At 53.1% G+C, this 22,096-nt stretch overlaps 1 protein-coding gene and 1 long non-coding RNA gene across 4 annotated transcripts; one reads left to right on the forward strand and one right to left on the reverse strand.

Annotated features, from left to right (window-relative positions):
• The first annotated feature begins 95 nt into the window (after positions 1 to 95).
• Positions 96 to 13,633, forward strand: LOC119623449 (uncharacterized). The gene is made up of 3 exons (XR_005239698.2): positions 96 to 501; positions 11,468 to 11,574; positions 12,873 to 13,633. It is a non-coding gene; the product is annotated as an uncharacterized lncRNA (long non-coding RNA).
• Positions 5,038 to 16,312, reverse strand: PILRB (paired immunoglobin like type 2 receptor beta). Of its 3 annotated transcripts, none has more exons than XM_073012766.1 (5): positions 15,535 to 15,699; positions 14,833 to 15,222; positions 14,379 to 14,573; positions 5,747 to 5,780; positions 5,038 to 5,486 (listed from the first exon to the last, which is right to left on the reverse strand). In XM_073012766.1, the coding sequence occupies exons 1-5, from the start codon at positions 15,596 to 15,598 to the stop codon at positions 5,378 to 5,380; spliced, it is 792 nt and encodes a 263-aa protein (XP_072868867.1). In that variant the 5' UTR covers positions 15,599 to 15,699; the 3' UTR covers positions 5,038 to 5,377. The 3 variants fall into 3 exon arrangements, with proteins under 3 accessions (XP_072868867.1, XP_072868868.1, XP_072868869.1); XM_073012767.1 differs by having other exon boundaries at positions 5,378 to 5,522; XM_073012768.1 differs by lacking the exons at positions 5,038 to 5,486; positions 5,747 to 5,780 and adding an exon at positions 11,569 to 12,358 and having other exon boundaries at positions 14,375 to 14,573; positions 15,535 to 16,312.
• Positions 16,313 to 22,096: the final 5,784 nt, after the last annotated feature.

The following is a 22,096-nucleotide window of genomic DNA, read 5'->3' on the forward strand; positions in this document are numbered from 1 at the left end:
GGCCCACAGGGCTCCCTCCGTAGGAGGCTCTGCCCACCCTCTCCAGGGTGAGGTGGCCCCTCCAGCTAAGGGGCCGTGGGGGCAGGAAGACAGGATTTCGTCAGAGGAAATGGCATCAGCCTTCTTGAGACAGAAGCAGGCAGGGACGGGCCTCCCTTCTCTTCTCAGTCTCTTCCCTGGCCCCAGTAGGCTCCTCTGTGCTTCCCAGGGCCAGCCAGACCGCCCTGCCCTCCCTCCCTCCCTTCACAGGCCGGAGGAAACATGTTCCCCCGTGCCCAGGAAACCCCTCCGGGTGAGCCAGGCCCTCAACACCTCATTCTCCCCATTCAACCCACAGGAAAACGGAGGCATGGGGGCTTTGGACTGAACTGGTCCCATCTGCAAAGGTGGACTGAAGAGAGGACAAGGGACCCCCTGGCTGTCTGGGCAGGGCCTCGAGAGGGTGGTCCACCCTGCCTGAAGACCTGGCTGAAGGGTCACCTGCTTACCAGGCTGTCCAAGGTGGGGGCCACATAGAACTTACAGCCAACAGCCTCTGGGTAGCTCTGGAGGGCACATGCTTCCCAGGGTCTTCTGCCCCAGTGCTGCCACGTGCGATCTCCTTAGATGCAAGGTCCACATTGATGTCACTTTCAGGCCCTGGACCCAGCTGAACCCCCATGGGAGATTCCTTTTGTGTCAGGATTTCTGCTCTGGGATGATGTGAGGTCTCCTGGGTTTGTTCATCCTCCCTCCCCCAACAGCAGTGACAGGACCTGGGACTGAGCCTGGGACTGTGGCTCTCTCTCAGACAGGGCTCTGGGAGGAGGAGGAGGGCCTGGAGGAGGGCGTGATTCCAGTGTGGGCGGAGCCTAAATGCAGCCCCTTAGCGCAGGTGCTCATGGGAGAGGCGTGGGAAGTCGTGTGTGGGGAGCAGGGGCAGGGAGGGGGTGAGCACCCTGCACAGCATGATGAGAACCACTGCTTGGATGTCCCCACATTCCCCCAGCAAGTATCCTCCTGTCCTCACTGGCCACATCCATCCCTGCCCCAGCCCCTTGCCCCTCCTTGGCACCCACCCTGTTCCTACTTTCCTCTGATCCCAATAGATGTGGAGTTCACAAGCCAATTGTAACATTCTTACAGTAACTCAAAGGACCTAGAATAGCCAACAGGCCTTTACAAATGAAGAATGAAGGTGGAAGATTTATAATACCTGACTTCAAGAGTTGCTGTAAAGCTACTGTAATCAGGCTGTATTATCCTCAAGGTACTAGAGTGTCCACAGACTGGAGTGTAGGGACTCGATCACCATTGCTCCTGGGTTGAAGCGATTTGCTGACCTCAGACTCCCGAGTAGTGAAGGCCACAGGCACACACCACCACACACAGATAATTTTTTTTCTTTTTTTTTTTGAGAGGTGGGGTCTTACTATGTTGTCTAGGCTGGTCTCGAGCTCCTGGGCTCCAGCAATCCTCCTGCCTTGGCCTCCCTCAGTGCTGGGATGACAGGTGTGAGCCACCTCACCCAGCCCCACTGTATTGCTGATATTCTGGCATCTTGGACCTCCAAGACCAGAAAGAGGGACTGCCCCTGCCAGAGCCAACCGGTTGTTAAAGCTAGCAAATGACCCCTCTGAGAGTGTCCCTTTCTTTTTTTTTTTCCGAAATGGAGTCTCGCTCTGTTGCCAGGCCGGAGTGCAGTGGCACAGCCTCAGCTCACTACAACCTCCACCTCCCAGGCTCAAGCGATTCTCCTGCCTCAGCCTCCCAAGTTGCTGGGATTACAAATGCACACCACCATGCCCAACTAATGTTTGTATTTTTAATAGCGATGGGGATTCACCATGTTGGCCAAGATGGTCCCTGACCTTGTGATCTGCCCACCTCGGCCTCCCAAAGTGCTGGGATTACAGGCTTGAGCCGCTCTGCCTGGCTGAGTGTGCCTTTCATATGCAAACCAACTAATCCAGGGCCCCAACACTGAACCAGCTCTTCTAGCTGCCTCTCACCTTTCAGGAGGCAGTATTTCTCTGCCTTCATCACCCTGGGCCAGGCACCAAATAACAAGTAACAGCCCCTAATCCCCAGAGCCTGCTAACATTATTCTAACTAGCCAATCCTAAACCTGCATACCCTTCCTTGCCTTTTCCATGGAAAGCATAACAAAAGGGCTCACCCCTATTTCCCCCTGGCTTCCTCTGCCCCTCCCCCCAGGGACTCTGGTGCTTTCCCAAGTGGCCCTGCATGGCTGTGTCTCTCATTTCTGGGGATTTGTGAGGATACACTGCTTCCCTCATGACCCTCATTTCCGTGGACATACCTGAAGGAAAGAATGGCAGGTGCATTTTGTTTTATTATTTTATTTATTATCATTATTATTATCTTTATTATTTTGAGACGGGGTCTCACTCTGTCACCTGTCAGGCTGCAATGCAGTGGCACCATCTCGGCTCACTGCAACCTCTGCCTCCCGGGTTCAAGCGATTCTCCTGCCTCAGCCTCCCGAGTAGCTGGGACTACAGGTGCCCACCACTATGCCCAACTAATTTTTGTAGTTTTAGCAGAGATAGGGTTTTGCCATGTTGGCCAGGCTGGTCTCGAACTCTTTTTTTTTTTTTTTTTAGATGGAGTCTTGATCTGTTGCCCAGGCTGGAGTGCAGTGGCACAATCTCGGCTCACTGCAAGCTCTGCCTCCTGGGTTCACGCCATTCTCCTGCCTCAGCCTCCCAAGGAGCTGGGACTACAGGCGCCCGTCACTGCACCCAGCTAATTTTTTTGTATTTCTAGTAGAAACGGGGTTTCACTGTGTTAGTCAGGATGGTCTCGATCTCCTGACCTCATGATCCACCCGTCTCGGCCTCCCAAAGTGCTGGGATTACAGGCGTGAGCCACCGCGCCCGGCCAGGTCTCGAACTCTTTACCTGAGGTGATACACCTGCCTAGGCCTCCCAAAGTGCTGAGGTTACAGGTGTGAGCCACCATGCCCCGCCAGCGGGTGCATTTTATTTATTTTTATTTTTTTGAGACGGAGTCTCGCTCTGTCACCCAGGCTGGAGTGCAATGGCTCAATCTCGGCTCACTGCAAACTCCACCTCCCAAGTTCAAGCGATTCTCCTGCCTCAGCCTCTTGAGTAGCTGGGATTACAGGCACGTGCCACCATGCCCGGCTACTTTTTGTATTTTTAGTAGAGGTGGGGTTTCGCTATGTTGTTCAGGCTGGTCTCAACCTCCTGACCTCGTGATCTGCCTGCCTCAGCCTCCCAAAGTGCTGGGATTACAGGTGTGAGACACCGTGCCCGGCCCAGCAGATGCATTTTAAAAGAGCTTTTAACTCTCTGGACAATCCCAGGAGGCAGGCAGCATCTCTGTTATGGTCCTCAATTCATACAGAAATAAACGGAGGCCCTGAGAGGGGTTCTCAGCCTGGCCTGAGGTCACATGGCCCATGAACATCCACTGTGGCATCAGGACTGAGCCGAGGGCCCGTGCGGCCGACCACTTCCCCATTCAGTGACATCAGCCGGCAGTCCTCTGGGCCTCTGTGACAACCACGCTTCCCTTTTCTGTGTTGTCTTCCTTCTGCACAGGGAGGTGCTGAGGGCTGGGGCACTGGCTGGTGTCGCTTTGGGTCCTTGTCACCCAGTGCAGTGTGCTGGGCAGTCAGTGCTGACCAAATGTGTATGGAGGGCGTGGAGGTATCTTCAAGGGGTGGGGATCAGGCAGCGATCATTTTCAGTAGAGATGGAGTTTCACCATACTGGCCAGGTTTTTTGTTTTGTTTTGTTTCGTTTTGTCTTTTTTTGAGACAGCATCTCTCTCTGTCACCCAGCCTGGAGTCCAGTGGTGCAATCACAACTCACTGCGGCCTCAATTGCCGCTTGAGGGCTCAATTGATTCTCCCACCTCGGCCTCAAACCTTGGTGCTGGGGTTACAGGCAGGAGCCACTGTGCCTGGCCCATTCATGCCTTTATAATGAAGCCCATAAATACCCAAAAGGGATGCAGAGGGCTTCTGGATAACTGAACTCATGGAGCTTCCTAGAGGGTGCAGCACCTGGGGAAGACATGGAAGCTCTGCACGCCTTCCCCCAGGCCTCTCTCTGTGTATCTCTTGTATCTGGCTGTTCATCACTATCCTTTGTAATAGCCTATGTTTTTATTTTGAGACAAGGTCTCGCTATGTTGCCCAGGTTGGTCTCAAACTCCTGTGCTCAAGTAAACCTCCCCGCTCAGCCTCTCGAAGTGCAGAGATCACAGGCATGAGCCCTGGCGCCAGGCCCTATAATATCCTTTATAAGGGGGCACATGTGAGTAAAGGGTTTCCCTGAGTTCTAGGTGCCATTCTAGAAAATTAACTGAACCCCAGGAGGGGATCATGGGAACCTCAATTTTTATAGCCCTGTGTCAGAAGCACAGGCACCACGTGAGCTTTTGACTGGCATCTGATGCGGGGGCAGCCTTGTGGAACTGAGCCCCCAACCCGTGCAATCACAGGAAGCAGCCGATTTGCTGTACTAGCCTTGGCCACCACACCATCTCTGACAGTGTTCCTGCCCCTGCCTACTCCTTAACGATTACCTTTCAGCCAGGCACGGTGGCTCACGCCTGTAATTGCAGCTATTTGGGAAACTGAGGCTGGAGGATTGCTTGAGCCCAGGAGTTTGAGACCAGCCTAGACAACTTGGCGAAACCCCAGTACCACTAAAAAATACAAACATTAGCTGAGTGTGGGCGTGCACGCCTGTAATCCCAACTACTTGGGAAGCTGAGGCACTAGAATGGCTTGAACCCAGGAGGCAGAGGTTGCAGTGGGAGCTGAGATTGCGCCACTGCACTCCAGCCTGGGTAATGACAGAGTGAGGCTCTGTCTCAAAAAAAAAAAAAAAAAAGAAAAAAGAAAAAAAAAAATTTCCCTTCTTAAACTTGCTTCCAACTGCCTTAAATCTGTGAGCGCCATCTGTTACTAGCAGGGACACTCCCTGCATCACGACTGGACGCAGGTACTGCAGAGCAGGAAGGGGCACTTGGCAGCCATGTGGGAGATGCACAGGGAAGTGTCAGCAGCGTTTCACACTGTTTATTCCCCAGAACCCCTGCCATAGGAGAAGACAGCCACCGTGCAGATTGGAAAATGTGGATGAGGAGAAAAGGGGTGTACGATAAGCAAAATAAATTGTAGTCTTCCATCCTTGGGGAAGACAAAGGAACTCTTAGCACTGCTATAATGAACAGCCCCCGAATGCCAGTGGTTTAATTCAGTGCAGTTCAGACCTCATTCCTGTGTCACTGCAGAATGGATGCTCCTGGATGAAGGCTCTTGTAGGTATCTCTTCTCCAGTTGGTGATTCAGGGACCCAGGCTCCTTCTGCCTTGCGGCTCTGCCTTTTTTAGGTCCTCAGGATGCTCTCCATGTATCTTGCCAATGGGGAGCCAGTGTGGAGTACTCACAAGCGGGTCTCACAGCATGTCCTCTGGGGCTAATACACATCCCTTCTCCCCACACCCTGTTGGTCGGAAGTCACTGCTTGGTGCCCTGCTATCTGCAGGAGGGGAAGTGTTTTTAGATGCAGGGTCAGGATTATTACAGCGAGGCAAGCGAGGCAGTTGCTTCAGAGATCAGATTTAAGTGGGTGGTGGCAAAAACTCAGGAGAATTTGTGGCAGGCTGGGCTTGTGGGGTTCTTAGCAGCACATTCCCTGACTTCCAAACCAGCCTCCTGCCCGGACCTGCACCCCCCACCCCCTTAGGGAGGCCCAGCACTCACCTGGCTGGAGTTGTGGCTTTAGTCTGCTGCTGACCTGTAGGGGGACCAACAGTGAGTCAGGGTGGCATCCGGGTGGTGGCAGTCTCCATCCCACTTTCTCTGCTGCGCCCTAGGCTGAGGCCCTCCTTAGAGGGACCAGAGTAGCAGAGCAGCTCCATGCAAACCCATCAGGAAGGACCTGGGACTCAGCCGGCACCCTGAGGCAACCCCCCGACCTGTCCTCCCTGTTGTCCACCACATCAGCTCCTGAAACCGGCACCCCCCAACCTTGATACCCTCTGTTGGCTTCCTTCACTCTTGAGCTCTCCGCTCACCCCCAACCTGGCTCCCTCCACCGCTGAGCCCTCGCCCACCCATCTCTTCCCTCCCTTCCCTTCCCTTGACATATGCACCCCAACCTCTCCCTCCAAGTCCTCAGGGAGACTTATGCCTGTGGTTTCCTTCTGGGTGGCGGCTGGGTCTGCCCTCCAGGCTCGGGAGCCTCATGCTTGGGACTCATGTTTGCGGCTGTTCAAGTTCTGTTGCCACCACTAGGACCCCCTCCCCTCTGTCTGGTCTCACCCTGAATCTTCTGCTGCCTATTCCACTGTGTGCTGCCCCTCTTGTCCTCCTGGCATCCTTGCAGCGCTTCCCAAGCACTGGGCCCATGGTCCACAGACATCCCCTCCACCATCCGGCCTCCTCCCGGGAGGGTTCAGCGTCCACAGAGACACCCTCTGAGCCCAGCCTCACGGCACCCCTCAACTCCGGGGGCCTTCCCTTCCACTTCTATAGCTTGTTTTTTAATGTTGGGACTGGGAACTCTGAAATATTAACTGCTAGTATCTTTTTCATGTTGCAACTTTGACTCCTTCCAGCGTAACACCTAGGCCGGGTGCTGTGGCTCATGCTGTGATAATCCGAGGATTGGGAGGCCAAGGTGGACAGATCACCTGAGGCCAGGAGTTCAAGATCAGCCTGGACAATATGGTGAAAACCTGTCTCTACTAAAATTACAAAAATTAGCTGGGTGTAGTGATGTGTGCCTGTAGTCCCAGCTACTCAGGAGGCTGAGGTAGGAGAATTGCTTGACCCCGGGAGGTGGAGGTTGTAGTGAGCCAAGATCGCGCCACTGCACTCCAGCCTGGGTGACAAAGCGAGACTCTGTCTCAAAAAAAAAAAGACCTAGAATTTACCATCCTAGGCCGGGCGCGGTGGCTCAAGCCTGTAATCCCAGCACTTTGGGAGGCCAAGGCGGGCGGATCACGAGGTCAGGAGATTGAGACCAGCCTGGCTAACACGGTGAAACCCCGTCTCTACTAAAAAATACAAAAAAACTAGCCGGGCGAGGTGGCGGGTGCCTGTAGTCCCAGCTACTCGGGAGGTTGAGGCAGGAGAATGGCGTGAACCCAGGAGGCAGAGCTTGCAGTGAGCTGAGATCCGGCCACCGCACTCCAGCCTGGGCGACAGAGCGAGACTCTGTCTCAAAAAAAAAAAAAAAAAAAAAAAAGAATTTACGATCCTAACTATTGCTTAGTGTACAGTTTGGCAGTGTTAAGTGTATTCACATGGTTGTGAGACAGATCTCCAGAACATTTTCAGCTTGCGAAACTGAAACTCAAAAGTCCTCTTTCTTTTCTTTTTTTTTTGAGACGGAGTCTTGCTCTGTCACCCAGGCTGCTATGCAGTGACGTGATCTCAGCTCACTGCAACCTCCATCTCCTGGGTTCCAGTGATTCTCCTGCCTCAGGCTCCTGAGTAGATGGGATTACAGGTGCCCGCCACCATACACAGCTAATTTTTTTTTTTTTTTTTTGAGACGGAGTCTCGCTGTGTCACCCTGGGTGGAGTGCAGTGGCGCAATCTCGGCTCACTGCAAGCTCCGCCTCCCGGTTCACGCCATTCTCCTGCCTCAGCCTCCGAGTAGCTGGGACTATAGGCACCCGCCACCACGCCCGGCTAGTTTTTTGTATTTTTAGTAGAGACGGGGTTTCACCATGTTAGCCAGGATGGTCTCGATCTCCTGACCTCGTGAACCACCCGCATGGGCCTCCCAAAGTGCTGGGATTACAGGCTTGAACCACCGCGCCCGGCATTTTTTGCATTTTTAGTAGAGCTAATTTTTTTGTATTTGTATTAGAGACAGGGTTTCGCCATGTTAGCCAGGCTGGACTTGAACTCCAGACCTCAAGTGATCCGCCCACCTCGGCCTTCCAATGCATGTCCCTCACAGGCGTGAGCCACCACGCTGGGCCAGTAAAACTGAAACTCTGTGTTCTTCAAATGTTAACTCTCCATTCCCATCTCCTCCATGCCCCTGACAACCACCTTTCTGCTTCCTGTTTCTAGGAATCTGGCTACTCTAGATACTCATATAAATGGAATCGGACATTATCTTTTTGTAACTAGCTTATTTCGCTTAGCATAATGTCTTCAAGGCTCATTTATACTAGAGCATGTGTAAGAATTTCCTTCCCTTTAAAGGTTGAGGCCAGGCACAGTGGCTCACACCTATAATCCTAGCACTTTGGGAGGCCGAGGTGGGTGGATCCCCTAAGGTCAGGAGTTCGAGACCAGCCTGGCCAACATGGTGAAACCCCGTCTCTACTAAAATTGCAAGAAGTAGCTGGGCGTGGTGGCACACACCTGTGATCCCAGTTACTCGGGAGGTTGAGCCAAGAGAATCACTTGAACCCGGGAGGTGGAGGTTGCAGTGAACTGAGATTGCACTGAACTGAGATTGCACTGCTGCACTCCAGCCTGGGTGACAAAGCAGGACTTTGTCTCAAAATGAATAACTAAATAAAAAAGATTTAATAATATTCTTTTTTTCAAAACTTTTTTTGTTTTTTTAATAGACAGGATCTTACTCTGTCACCCAGGATGGAGTGCAGTGGCACAATCATAGCTCACTACACCCTCAACCTCCTGGGCTCAGGTCATTCTCCCAACCTCAGCTTCCTGAGTAGCTGGGACTACAGACACCATATTTTGTTTGATGGACATTTCAGTTGATTCTACATTTGGGGTATTTTGAGTAATGCTACTACAAACATCGGTGTGCAAACCCCTCTTCCTGACCCTGCTTTCAATTTGTTGAATATATGCCCAGAAGTGAGATTGTTGGATCATATGGTAGTTCTACTTTTAATATTGCGGAGGCTAAGGCAACTCCATCTTGGAGGCTAATCTGCCATGGCAGATTCTGATTAACTCCAGTTTCGGGAAGGCCTCTAAGATTTCCAGTTGATCTATCATTCCTTGTGTAAGAGCAGGTACATATCATAAATCCTGCCCTGGAGTCAAACAATCTTGATATGATCATACTTCAACTGTGGAGTACAAACCATCCTTCCCCTGTGGAATACAAACCATGGGTCTGGGGGTAATGGTGCAAGGACCCACCATCTTGTCTCATTACCCTATGTTTTCTCCTGTATTTTCTTCTAGACCTTGGGCAGTTTTGGGTCTTACGTTGAGGTCTTTAACCCATTTTCAGTTAATTTTTTGTATGTGGTATAAGGTAGAGATGCACCTCTATGTTTTGCATGAGGGTATCCAGCTTTCTCAACACCATTTGTTGAAGAAACTATTCTTCGCTGAGTGGTCATCTTGGCACCCTTGTGGAGGATCATTTGACTGTCTATGTGAGGGTTTATTTGTGGGCTCCTCTGTATTCTATTCCGCTGGTCTATTTACATCTTTTTTTTTTTTTTTTTTTTTTTTTTTGGCAGAGTTTCACTCTTGTTGCCCAGGCTGGAATGCAATGGCGTGATCTCGGCTCACTGCAACCTCTGCCTCCCGGGTTCAAGTGATTCTCCTGCCTCAGTCTCCCGAGTAGCTGGGATTACAGGCATGAGACACCGCACCCAGCTAATTTTGTATTTTTGGTAGAGATGGGCTTCTCCACGTTGGTCAGGCTGGTCTCAAACTCCCAATCTCAGGTGATCCGCCCAGCTCGGCCTCCCAAAGTGCTGGGATGACAGGCGGGAGCCACTGCACCCAGCCTATTTATGTCTTTATTTCAGTACCACATTATTTTGATTACCATAGTTTTTAATATATTCTGAAATCAGGGAATGCATGTCCTCTAACTCTGTTCACCTTTCTAAAGATTATTTTGGTTTGTGGTAGTGCTTTCAGATTCCATTTGAATTTCTGGATGAATTTTCTGTTTGAGCAAAAAAAAAAAAAAAAATGCCATTGGGGTTTTCATAGGATTTGCATTGGATCTGGAGATTGTTGTTGGTGGCGTGGACACCTTGACAATATTAATTCTTCCATTCCACGAACAAGAATATCATCCATTTATTTGTGTCTTCTTTTCATTTGTTCGGAAATGTTTTGTAGTTTCAGTGTACAGGTCTTTCATTTCCCTGGTTAGGTTTATTCCAAAGATCTTACTTTATTTTTTGACATTATTGTAAGTGGAATTGTTTTCTTAATTTTCTTTTCAGATTGTTTATGGTTAGTGCACAGAAATGCAGTACATAGTTGCTTATATGTTAAATTGGTTTCCTGGAACTTTGCTGAATTCATTCGTTCAACAGGTATTTTTGTGCAATACTTAGGATTTTCTACATATGAGATCTTGTCACCTGCAAACAGAGATCATTTTGCTTGTTCCTTTTCAAATTAGATGCCTTTTTATTCTTTGCTTAATTGCTCTGGCTAGGACTTCAAATCTTTTCTTTTTTTTTTTTAAGTAGAGATGGGGTTTTGCCATGTTGGCCAGGGTGGTCTCAAACTCGTAGCCTCAAGTAATCCACCCACCTCAACTTCCAAAAGTGCTGGGATTACAGGTGTGAGCCACTGTGCCTGGCCTGACTTCAAATCCTATGTTGAAGAGAAGTAGTGAGATAGGGCATCCTTCTCTTGTTCCTGATCTTGGAGGCAAATATTTCAGTCTTTCACCTAAAATGACTGAAAGACTTTCTGCTGTGGGCCTTGCATGACTGGCCTTTATTACGTTGCAGTAAATTCCTTCTCTTCCTGGTTTGTGGAGTGTTTTACCAGGAAAGGGTGTTCAAGCTGGGCACCGTGGCTCAGCCTGTAATCCCAGCACTTTGGGAGGCCAAGGCGGGCTGATCAGTTGAGGTCAGGAGTTCGAGACCAGCCTGGCTAATATAGTAAAACCACGTTTCTTCCAAAAATAAAAAATTAGCCGGGCATAGTGGTGCAAGCCTGTAATCCCAGCTCCTCAGAAGGCTAAAGTGGAAGAATCTCTTGAACCTGGGAGGCAGAAGTTGCAGTGAGCTAAGATGGCACCGCTGCACTCCAGGCTGGGCACCAGAGTGAGGCTCCAACTCAAAAAAAAAAAAAAGGAAAGGGTATTCTAATCTTGTCCGATGTTTTTTCTGCAGCAGTTGAGATGATCATGTGCGTTTTGTCCTTCTTTCTGTTAATGGGGTGCACTACACTGATTAATTTTCCCGTCTTGGGTGATACCTGCATTCCAGGACTAACCCCAACTTGGTCATGGTGTACAATCCTTTTAACGTGCTGTCAAAGCTGGTTTGCTAGAATTTTGCTGAAGATTTTTCCATCAATATTCACCGGCCTTTTCGTCTGTATTTTGTGTGTTGTTTTTCTTGCAGGGTCTTTATCTGGCTCTCAGGTCATGGTGTTGCTGACCTCACAGAACGAACCTGGAGGTGTTCCCTCTGTCTTTGGTCATTATCCCACCCTACCTCTTGTTGAACCTCATTGACTCTTGTTCTTTTGTGATCTCCTATTTTGCAGATTCTCCAAGCTTCCTGCCGGCCCCTCTGCTCTCCATTCCTGCTCTCTCACTAGCCACTGGACCTTCTGTGATCTCCTGATCTCCTAATTTTCTGCTGGAATCACAGGTGTGAGCCACTGCACCCGGCAAAAAAATTTTTTATATAGTTAAATTTATCCATATTTTAATACATGGCTCCTGGGTTTGGTCATACTGAGACTGTCTCCACTCTATGGTTATAAAATAATCTCACGTGCTTCCATGAGGAAGTTGAGGCACACAGCCTTTGTACTCGCAAACCTGTTCCCTGGCAAGGGTGTGAGGCCGGGATCTGGCTGCAGGCAGCCCCGACCCCAAGCTCCTCCCCTCTGTGCTTTCCTAGCTGATAGGGCGAATCTCCTTTCACTGAAGACTTTCTTTTTTTTCTTTTTATAGACGGAGTCTCGCTCTGTCACCTTGACTGGAGTGCAGTGTCACCATCTTGGCTTACTGCAGCCTCCGCCTCCCAGGTTCAAGCAATTCTCCTGCCTCAGCTTCCTGAGTAGCTGGGACTACAGGTGTGCGCCTCCATGCCCAGCTAATTTTTTGTGTTTTTAAGTGAGACGGGGTTTCACCATTTTGGCCAGGCTGGTCTTGAACGCCTGACCTCAGGTGATCCACCCGCCTCGGCCTCCCAAAGTGCTGGGATCGCAGGCGTCAGCCACTGTGCCTGGCCTGAAGACTTTCTTGATGGTAACTTACTGTCAGGTTTGGAGGATATTGAGGTAGAACTCATTGATGCTTGCAGCCTTGTCCTCTCTTTTGAACTGGGAATGTGTACATCCAAGTTTCCAAAGGACAACTCTGCTGAGATGCCACACATGGATCTCCAGTATAACAGATTCCAAACTGGCTGGGTGAGGTGGCTCAAGCTTGTAATCCCAGCACTTTGGGAGGCTGAGTTGGGCGGATCACGAGGTCAGGAAATCGAGACCATGCTAGCTAACACGAGGAAACCCCGTCTCTACTAAAATTACAAAAAAGTAGCCAGGCGTGGTGGCAGGAGCCTGTAGTCCCAGCTACTCAGGAGGCTGAGGCAGGAGAATGGCGTGAACCCAGGAGGCGGAGCTTGCAGTGAGTTAAGATTGTGCCACTGCACTCCAGTCTGGGCAACAGAACAAAACTCCATCTCAAAAAACAAACAAAACAAAACAAAACAAAACAAGACAAAAAAAAAAACAACAAAAAAAAAAAAACAAAAAAAGATTCCAAACTAAACGAGGCATCGTTCCCCTCCAAACATAGTCTCCTTCTCTATTGTCTACTGTACTTGATGGTTTCATCACAGCACCATGCACCCAAGTCGAAACGGATGCTTCTTTCTGCTCCCTCGCCCCTACAGCAAACAATCAATCTCATTGGTTTTTATTACTTAATATTTTCTAGGATCTGGCCCTTTCCCTCTCTCTGCCTCACCCCTGCACTGCACTGACCCAGCCTGGCCCACCTCTGCCCGCTGCTCCACAGACCGAGGTCTCCCATGGGGAGCTGAGGTCACCCTTTGCTGCCTCACACTGCCTCTGGGATCAGAGGCTATTGGATGTGATTTCCAAGGTCATCTCCTCTCCTCTCCTGCCTCCTCCACCAGCATCAAGCTTCCTACAGCTCCTGGAATGGTTTCCTCCACCTGCAAGGAAAGTGAGTGACCTCTACACCACCCTCACCTCTTGCCAAGCTAATTCTTTTATTCTCTGAGACATCTGCAGATGTCACCTCCTCTGGGAAGTCCTCCCTGATTACCTCTTTCTCCTCCTACCCTTGTTTAGCAATACCATAGCTCTTTCTCAATGAAGCAATTAGTCCTTGAGGCAACTGACAACTCCACACGCCCAGTTCCCTGAGAACAGAGCCTATGCTTTATCTACTTTGCTTCTCCAGTTTCAAGCCAGGCCGTGGCAGGTGGGCAGTCAGCCAGTGCCTGCTGAGCTCAGCCCAATTCTGGTCGCTTCTCCTCTCTCTGTCCTTTTCCCAGGGCAGACCTTCCCCTCCCCAGGAACCTTCAGGGGAGGGTAGATGATTGATGACTGAGAGAGAAGTAGTTGGGGGGATCCAGTTGTGTAGAGAGGACTGGGGGCTCTCTTTCTTTTCTTTTCTTTCTTTCTTTTTTTTTTTTTTTTTTTTTGAGACGGAGTCTCGCTCTGTCGCCCAGGCTGGAGTGCAGTGGCGCGATGTCGGCTCACTGCAAACTCTGCCTCCCAGGTTCCTGCCATTCTCCTGGCTCAGCCTCCCAAGTAGCTGGGACCACAGGTGCCCACAACCACGCCCAGCTAATTTTTTGTATTTTTAGTAGAGACAGGGTTTCACCGTGGTCTCAATCTCCTGACCTTGTGATCCGCCCGCCTCGGCCTCCCAAAGTGCTGGGATTACAGGTGTGAGCCACCGCGCCCGGCTCTTTCTTTTTTTTTTTGAGACGGAGTCTTGTTCTGTCACCAGGCTGGAGTGCAGTGATGGGATCTTGACTCACTGCAACCTCTGCCTACAGGGTTCAAGCGATTCTCCTGCCTCAGCCTCCTGAGTAGCTGGTCCTACAAGCATGCGCCACCATGCCCAGCTAATTTTTGTATTTTTAGTAGAGATGGGGTTTCACCATGTTGGCCAGGATGGTCTCAATCTCTTGACCTCATGATCCACCCGCCCTTGGCCTCCCAAAGTGCTGGGATTATAGGCGTGAGCCACCACACCCAGGCTGGGGGTTCTCACACGTGACCCTGCACCACCCCACTGCAGGAGCCCCCGAGATGCAGACGCCTCAGCACAGGCCACGGAGTTGGCCTCAGTGGGCTTGAGGGGAGCCAGCAGGGTCTGCATGTTTCTGAAATCCCTGAGCTGCAGGTGGGTTCTGAGAAACCCCAGCTTGGAGGCTTGAGGAGACAGCATGTCCTGGGCACCTACCTTTCCTTCTTCTCCACCTAAGGAGCCACAGCAGTCCCAAAGTGACCGTTTTGAGCACAGCAACAGCCAATGCCACACTGATAGCAGTGTCCAGACTTAGGTGCCATGATTCTGAGTGCCCTTTGCCTTCTGTGACCCTGAGTCCAGCTGTGGTGGTTGCACTGCTGGGCCTCCAGGTGGTGGTGGTCGTGACAGCTGGGGAGAGATGAGGAATGAGCAGACCCTCTTCTGGGGGTGCGGGGCATCAGGGTGAAAGGCATGGTGTGCTGCTTTCTAGACTGGGGGACATTCAGGATGAGCAAGCCGCTCTCAGAAGCCCACACAGGGAAGGGGTAGCAAGGTGAAATCTGACAGCTGTCAATCCAGACAAGTGGGTTGAAATGTGAAGACATGACCAGTCACCAAAAACCCTGACTGTGGTGGGCAAGGCAGGTGCCAGGGCAGCTGGACTCACCCTGGGTGATGGTGAGTTTGGTCCCCTCGATGGACTGCCACTGCTGCCTCCCTGATCTCCGTGTGTCCAGCTTGACATGGCAGAAATACACAGACTGGTCCTCCTTCCGCAGGTTCCAGATCCTGAGGAGCCCACGGTCCTGACCCTCTGTCCAGTTCAGAAAGAGCCGGTTCGAGTAATCCTCGTGAATGAAAGCTGGCCTTGTTCTGTAGAAGAACTCCCCGTGGAAGTTGCCCCGTCTCCAGGATATTTTCATGTTGGGAGCTGTGGCTAACTCCCAGGGGTGATAGAAGGAGAAGGGAATTTCCACGGAGCCACCCATAGGGGCTGAGAGGTGTTTTGGTTGAGTGACCCCATAATGGCCGCTTGGACCGGATCCCACGGAGCCACCTAGAGGTGGGAGGGAGAGAGTGGGGGAGAGACCTTGAAGCCACCGCAAGACACAAAGAGGGTGACCCCAGACCCTCCCGCACCTTCAGCCACAGGCAGTCGTGTGACAGGTGGCTGGACTGACTTCTGGCCTGGGTCTCCCACTCTTCAGGCACGGGAGAGAGAGGATGGGGGCACCCGCCTCTGTGGGACCCGCCCTTGTTTCCTGGTGGTGGGAGCCTGGGCCCTCCCTAAGATGTCCCACCTTTGTCTCGGGTTGAGCCCTCCTGTGGTTTGGGCAGAGCCCACATCTGGGTGGTCCTGGGCACTCACCAGGCTGCAGAAATGCTGGCGACAGCAGCAGGGGCAGCAGGGGTAGCAGCAGGGGCCGGCCCATGGCCTTGCTCTCCTCCAGGGGATGGGGAGACCAGCAGAGCCGTCCAGGCAGGAGAGGGGCCCTGTGGAGGGGCCACCTGGGGGTTGAGGTGAGTCGGGGGAGCCGGGCTCAGCCTCTGCAGAGGGCTGTGGGGGCCGGGAGCCTTCCCCAAACCCGTGCACCTCCTGGGTGACCAGCACTTCCTTTATCCATCTGGTTTATTTTCTCTTATTGCAAAAGGGCCTCCCTTGTGGTCAGTGTCAAGTCAGCCCTGCCCAAGGGCCCCAGTGCCCATCCTCCTGCTGAGGGGCCGGGCCTGACCTTGGCTGGCTGGGCCCCTCCCACCTGGATCCCTGCAGCCCCACCTCACTCAGCTTCACTTCTCATCCTTCTCTTTGCCCAGGGCCAGCACAGGCTCTTTCAGGGAGAGGAAAGGTAGGCCTGATTCTCTGCCCTTCTGTGTCCCAGGTTCAGTCCTCAGGGAGGAGGAGGAGGAAGCCGGTGGAGGTCACAGGCGCTCAGACCCCAGCCCAAGCACCAGAGTCCCCAGCTTGTCCTCTGTCCCTCTCCCTCCCTGGCAGGGACTCCCATGCAGTCCCCAGGCACCACCAGGGCCCAGCTAGCCTCTTCCCATGCCAGGCCCGCTCCCTTGGTTCAGGGACCACAACCTTGCTCAAGGGGTGAGGGAGCTGATGGTCCCCTACACAGACTGGTCCTTCTGGAGGCCACCCCTTCACCCCCTAGACCTGAGACTGGATCTGCAGGCTCCCCTCTGACCTCCCCATCCTACACAGGCAGGGACAGGGCTCCAAGAAGCACTGTCCCAGGCCACGTGACTTGCAGTGGCAGTTCCAGGACCGGAGCTCCCTCTGCCCAGATGTCTGGGCCTGGCTGAAGGGCAGAATCTCTGGGCCTCAACTTCTGAGTGCAGGACAGGAGGCCGTCCCTTCATACAGCACCTCAGGTCATTCCCTCCACACACCTGAGCCCTTGGCTGATCCAGAAGCTTCCTTGGACACAGAAGGAAGTGAAGGCTCAGAGCAACAGTGGGCACCCCGCACACAGTCCTGGACCCATCTCTAACGGGTTTCTGCTGGCCTTTGCCTGGGGTGGTCGCTGGAGCGGGGAGCTTTGGTGGCCCACAGGGCTCCCTCCGTAGGAGGCTCTGCCCACCCTCTCCAGGGTGAGGTGGCCCCTCCAGCTAAGGGGCCATGGGGGCAGGAAGACAGGATTTCGTCAGAGGAAATGGCATCAGCCTTCTTGAGACAGAAGCAGGCAGGGACGGGCCTCCCTTCTCTTCTCAGTCTCTTCCCTGGCCCCAGTAGGCTCCTCTGTGCTTCCCAGGGCCAGCCAGACCGCCCTGCTCTCCCTCCCTCCCTTCACAGGCCGGAGGAAACATGTTCCCCCGTGCTCAGGAAACCCCTCCGTCTGAGCCAGGCCCTCAACACCTCATTCTCCCCATTCAACCCACAGGAAAACGGAGGCACGGGGGCTTTGGACTGAACTGGTCCCATCTGCAAAGGTGGGCTGAAGAGAGGACAAGGGATCCCCTGGCTGTCTGGGCAGGGCCTCGAGAGGGTGGCCTGCCCTGCCTGAGGACTTTTTTTTTTTTTTTTGAGATGGTCTCACTGTGTCACCCAGGCTGGAGTGCAGTAGTGCGATTTTGGTTCACAGTAACCTCTGCCTCCTCGGTTCAAGTAATTCTCCTGCCTCAGCCTTCTAAGTAGCTGGGAATTACAAGTGCGTGCCACCATGCCCAGTTAATTTTTGTATTTTTAGTAAAGACAGGGTTTCACCGTGTTGGCCAGGCTGGTCTCGAACTCCTGGCCTCAAGTGATCTGCCCACCTCAGCCTCCCAAAATGCTGGGATTACAGGCATGGGATACGACGCCCAGCCACTGAGGACTGACTCTTGGTTCCATTCCTGCCTTGCCCATGAGCCACGGGACCCAGCTGGAAGGTCACCTGCTTACCAGGCTGCCCGAGGAGGGGGTTACACAGAACTTTCAGCCAACAGCCTCTGGGTAGCTCTGGAGGGCACATCCTTCCCAAGGGCCTCAGGCCTGGTACCGCCACGTGCGTTCTCCTTAGATGCAAGGTACACGTTTATGTCACTTTCCGGGCCCTGGACCCAGCTGAACCCCCATGGGAGATTCCTTTTGCATCAGGATTTCTGCTCTAGGATGGTGTGAGGTCTCCTGGGTGGTTCATCCTCCCTCCCCCAACATCAGTGACAGGGCTTGGGGCTAAGCCTGGGCCTGTGGCTGTCTCTGAAAGGGGGCTTTTGGGAGGAGGCAGCCCTGGAAAAGGGCATGATTCCAACAGGGGCAGAACCTAAATGCAGCCTGTTAGCCCAGCAGGTGGCCATGGGAGAGGCGTGGGATGCAGTGTGTTCAGGTGCAGGGGCAGGGAGGGGGCCAGGACCCTGCACCACGTTTTGAGAACTGCTGCTTGTATGTCCCCACCTTCCCTCAAAAACTATCCTCCTTTCCTCACCAGCCAAGTCTATCCCTGCCCCAGCCCCTTGCCCCCAACTCCTTGGCACCCACCCTGTTCCTGCTTTCCCCCTGAGATCAGGAATGAGGCACAGACGTCTGCACTCACTGCCTCCCTTCACAGTACTGTCCTAGCCAGTGTGCTACGCTGGAAATACAAGTGTTCTGTGTCTTCTTCAATTCTGTATTGATCTATTTGGCCTCCACCCATCACAGGGCCCATATTATCTATATTGCCTGCATTCTTGGCCTTTTTTTAGTGGGGGACATGGTCTCGCTCTGCCTGTAGAAGGGACTATAGGCACGCACCACAGTTCCCCTCTAATTTTCTTCTTTTTTGCAGAGACGTGGTGTCACTCTGTTACCCAGGCTGGCCTCAATCTCCCAGGCTCAAGGCATCCTCCCAGTGTGCTGGGATTACACACATGAGCCACAGGGCTGAGCCCCTTGTACATTGCCAATGCTCTGGCATCTGGTCCCTCACTGACTAGGGAGAGACTCCCCCTCCCAGGGGTAGCTGACTGTAAAATTTTTACATCAACTTATTAAATCAGCTGGTCAATTCTGACCAGGAGCCATGCTGAAATTTTGATTAAGAAGCTCTTATTCAGGTGGGGCACAGTGGCTCATGTCTGTAATCCCAGCACTTTGGGAGGCCAAGGTGGGCGGATCACCTGAGGACAGGAGTTCAAGACCAGCCCAGCCAACATGGTGAAACCCCCGTCTCTACTAAAAAAAAGAAAAATACAAAAATTAGCTGGACACAATGGTGCACACCGGTAGTCCCAGCTACTTGGGAGGTTGATGCAGGAGAATCACTAGAACCCAGGAGGTGGAGGTTGCAGTAAGCCAAGATCATGCCACTGCACTCCAGCCTGGGTGACAGTAAGAGTCCATCCCCAAAAAAAAAAAAAAAAAAAAAATCAATTTGGGGATATTGACCTGTTAACAGTGAGCCTTAGCCAGGCACAGTGGCTTATGCCTGTCATCCCAGCACTTTGGGAGGCCAAGGAAGGCAGATCACTTGAGCCCAAAGTTTGAGACCAGCCTGGGCAACATAATGAAACTTCATCTCTACAAAAAAAAAAAAAGAAAAACTACAAAAATTAGCCAGGTATGGTGGCACGTGCCTGTGGTCCCAGCTACTTGGGAGCCAGAGGCGGGAGGATCGTTTGAGCCCAGGAGGTTGAGGCTGCAGTGAGCTGAGATCCCACCACTGCACAGCCCGGATGACAGAGTGAGACCTTGTCCCAAAACACCACTGCTAGGCCATGCACGGTGGCTCACGCCTGTAATCGCAGCACTTTGGGAGGCTGAGGTGAGCGGATCATGAGGTCAGGAGATCGAGACCATCCTGGCCAACATGGTGAAACCCCGTCTCTACTAAAAATACAAAAATTAGCTGGGCGTGGTGGTGGGTGCCTGTAGTTCCAGCTGCTCAGGAGGCTGAGGCAGGAGAATCGCTTGAAACCAGGAGGCAGAGGTTGCAGTGAGCTGAGATTGTGCCACTGCACTCCAACCTGGTGACAGAACAAGACTCCATCTCAAAAAAAAAAAAAAAAAAAAAAAAAAAAAAACCACCACCACCAAAACAACAATGAGCCTTGTGATATATGAACATGGTGTATCTCACCCTTGACTTAGGCCCTGACACTCAGGCCTTTCAGACATGATCTGGCCTGGCCCCCAAGCAATGTCAGCCACACCACCTGGTGTAGATGTGAGACTGCTCGCAGAACACCCTCATCAGCCAGCTGCGCCTCCACCCACCAGGAGCATGCTTGTCCAGGCCTGCCTCCTGCCCTCCTTCCCTGAGAACTGCTCTTCCTCCCAGCCCTGTGCCCCCTGGGCGGGTTACGGCAATGCTTTGCACCTCAGGCTCCACATCTGTCAAACTGGACTTCCTGAAAATACCCACCTCCTGACTTGTAAGATAAGACCATCTGGGAAGAGTTGCTCAGGCCTTGGGAGCCTCCTGGTTTACAATCTTCACATCCCTGCAGGCCTCCTCGCCCTTCTCATGTACCTGATGCTCAACGTGAGCCACATGGGCACCACATGGCCAGGGAGGGACCCCCAGGATTCAAACCCAGGTCCATTCAAAGCTGAAACCTTGCCATGGGTGTTGGGGCTTGTCCTGGGCGCCTGGGGCCACTGGAGGGGAAGCAGGTGCTGCTGCTGGGCTGATTCAGCTCTTCCCCTGGAGCACATCAGCTCCCTCAGGCCTCAATTTCCATGCACACTGAACCAACAGCACTCTGGTCTCTGGGTCTCAGGCTCAACCATGCACCACAGCACAGTGCACCACGCACTCTCAGGGCGCTCTTTGTCGCTGCTGCTGGCTCTGACACTTGAGGTTGGGCAGCACGGAGCAGGCTACTCCGGGATACTTTCTGGGTCTCAAGGTGTTTGGCTCCGAGTCCCACAGGGACCAGGCTGGGCCGCAGCCTCCTAAGCTTATGGAAGGCAAGTTCAGGCCAGGGGACTCTTTCTCCACTGTGTGATGGGCAAGTGGCCCTGGCAGGGGGTCCCTCAGAGCTCCCCCTTTGTCTGCCCTTTTTTTTCTTTTGAGACAGAGTCTCGCTCTGTTGCCCAGGCTGGAGTGCAGTGGCGCGATCTTGGCTCACTGCAAGCTCTGCCTCCCGGGTTCACGCCATTCTCCTGCCTCAGTTTCCAGAGTAGCTGGGACTATAGGCGCCCGCCACCTCGCCCGGCTAGTTTTTTGTATTTTTAGTAGTAACAGGGTTTCACCGTGTTAGCCAGGGTGGTCTCAATCTCCTGACCTCATGATCCACCCGCATGGGCCTCCCAAAGCGCTGGGATTACAGGTGTGAGCCACCGCGCCCGGCCCCACTTTGTCTGCTTCTTAGAGATACCCAGCTTTCTGGAGATCCCCTTTAGGTTTCCCCTGAGACCTTACAAGCCCCACTGTTCACACCCACCCTGGGTCCAGGGTGCTCTTGCTCTCTCCCTTCCCTCCCTGTCATCTTCCTCCCGGCACTGCCTTCCTCACCCTCCTTGGGGACCTCTGCAGCAACCCTTCGTCTCTTCCTTGAGCCTTCAGCCCTGGAGGAACTGCTGAGCTGCCTAGGCCAGAGCTGAGGGTTTCTGGGAGGAGGAGGATGATCACCAGCTGAGGAAGGCAGGCCTGACCACCTGCAACCACCCTCTTCCCAGCACAGTGCAGAGGTGGGAACTGGATGGGGCTGGGTCCTGGTAAGGCCACATCAGGGGCTGCCTGGGGCAATGCGCTGGGCTGTGGAGGGTGGTGAGGGTGGATGCAGCCTCTGGGCAGGCCGTCCCTGAACCGGACGTAGGGCGTGGTTCCTGATTGGCAGCTGGCACTTCCTGCGATGACCCCCATGCAGCCCCAGGGAGGGGCTGAGGGGCGGGTGCCCTTCCTCCCAGGGGTGCTCACCACAGCTCGGGCAGCAGCCTCAGCCTGGCTCCGGAATGACACTGCCCCGCCACCTAGGGCCTGCCACGTTCCTGGGGAGTCTCGAAGCCCAGAGCCCTCTCACTCACGCTGTCTCGTGTGGCAAAAGCCCCATCAGGCCCAGGCTGTGGGGCCCACAAGCAGAAGGGCCGGCTCTGGATAGAACATTTTGTGCGGAGGCCCCCATGTCTGTGAAGGCCTCTGCCTGCCTGGAGAGGAGGTGGGGGAAGTGACTGAGGGAAGATTTCAGGCGAATCCCCCTACTCTGCACCCCCTGCCTGACACCAGCTGTGGAAGGAGGGCATCAGGACCGCAGACCAGGCCACAGCAGGGAGCCCGGCAGGATGCCAGGTCAAACCACAGGGACTTCTCTCAGGCTGAAGCCCCAGGAACCCTTGCAGCTCTCCTAAGACATGGTGGGATTGGAGCAGAAACCATCCTGCTGGGATCCCCAGTTCTATCTAGACAGCTAGAAGTGTCCCTCAGGAAGCTCCCCCAGCCTCCCGCCACCCCGAGAAGCCAGGACAGATCTCTAAGATTAGGTCACTGCCCTCTCCCTGGGCCAACTCCAACCCTGCAAGGAGGCCC

The sequence above is a fragment of the Chlorocebus sabaeus genome, chromosome 28 (assembly GCF_047675955.1).
Source record: "Chlorocebus sabaeus isolate Y175 chromosome 28, mChlSab1.0.hap1, whole genome shotgun sequence".
In the NCBI taxonomy this organism is placed as follows: domain Eukaryota; kingdom Metazoa; phylum Chordata; class Mammalia; order Primates; family Cercopithecidae; genus Chlorocebus; species Chlorocebus sabaeus.

Bases quoted from the DNA above. Each gene is read 5' to 3' on its own strand.
- PILRB (XM_073012768.1), bottom strand. From the start codon at position 15,598: ATGGGCCGGCCCCTGCTGCTACCCCTGCTGCCCCTGCTGCTGTCGCCA. The intron at 14,574-14,832 runs GTGAGTCCAGCT...ATCTCTCCCCAG, and splicing joins CAAACTCACCATCACCCAGG to CTGTCACGACCACCACCACC. The intron at 12,359-14,374 runs GTGCCCAGGACA...TGGGATTACAAG, and splicing joins TGGAGAAGAAGGAAAGGTAG to CTTGAGCCACCTCACCCAGC.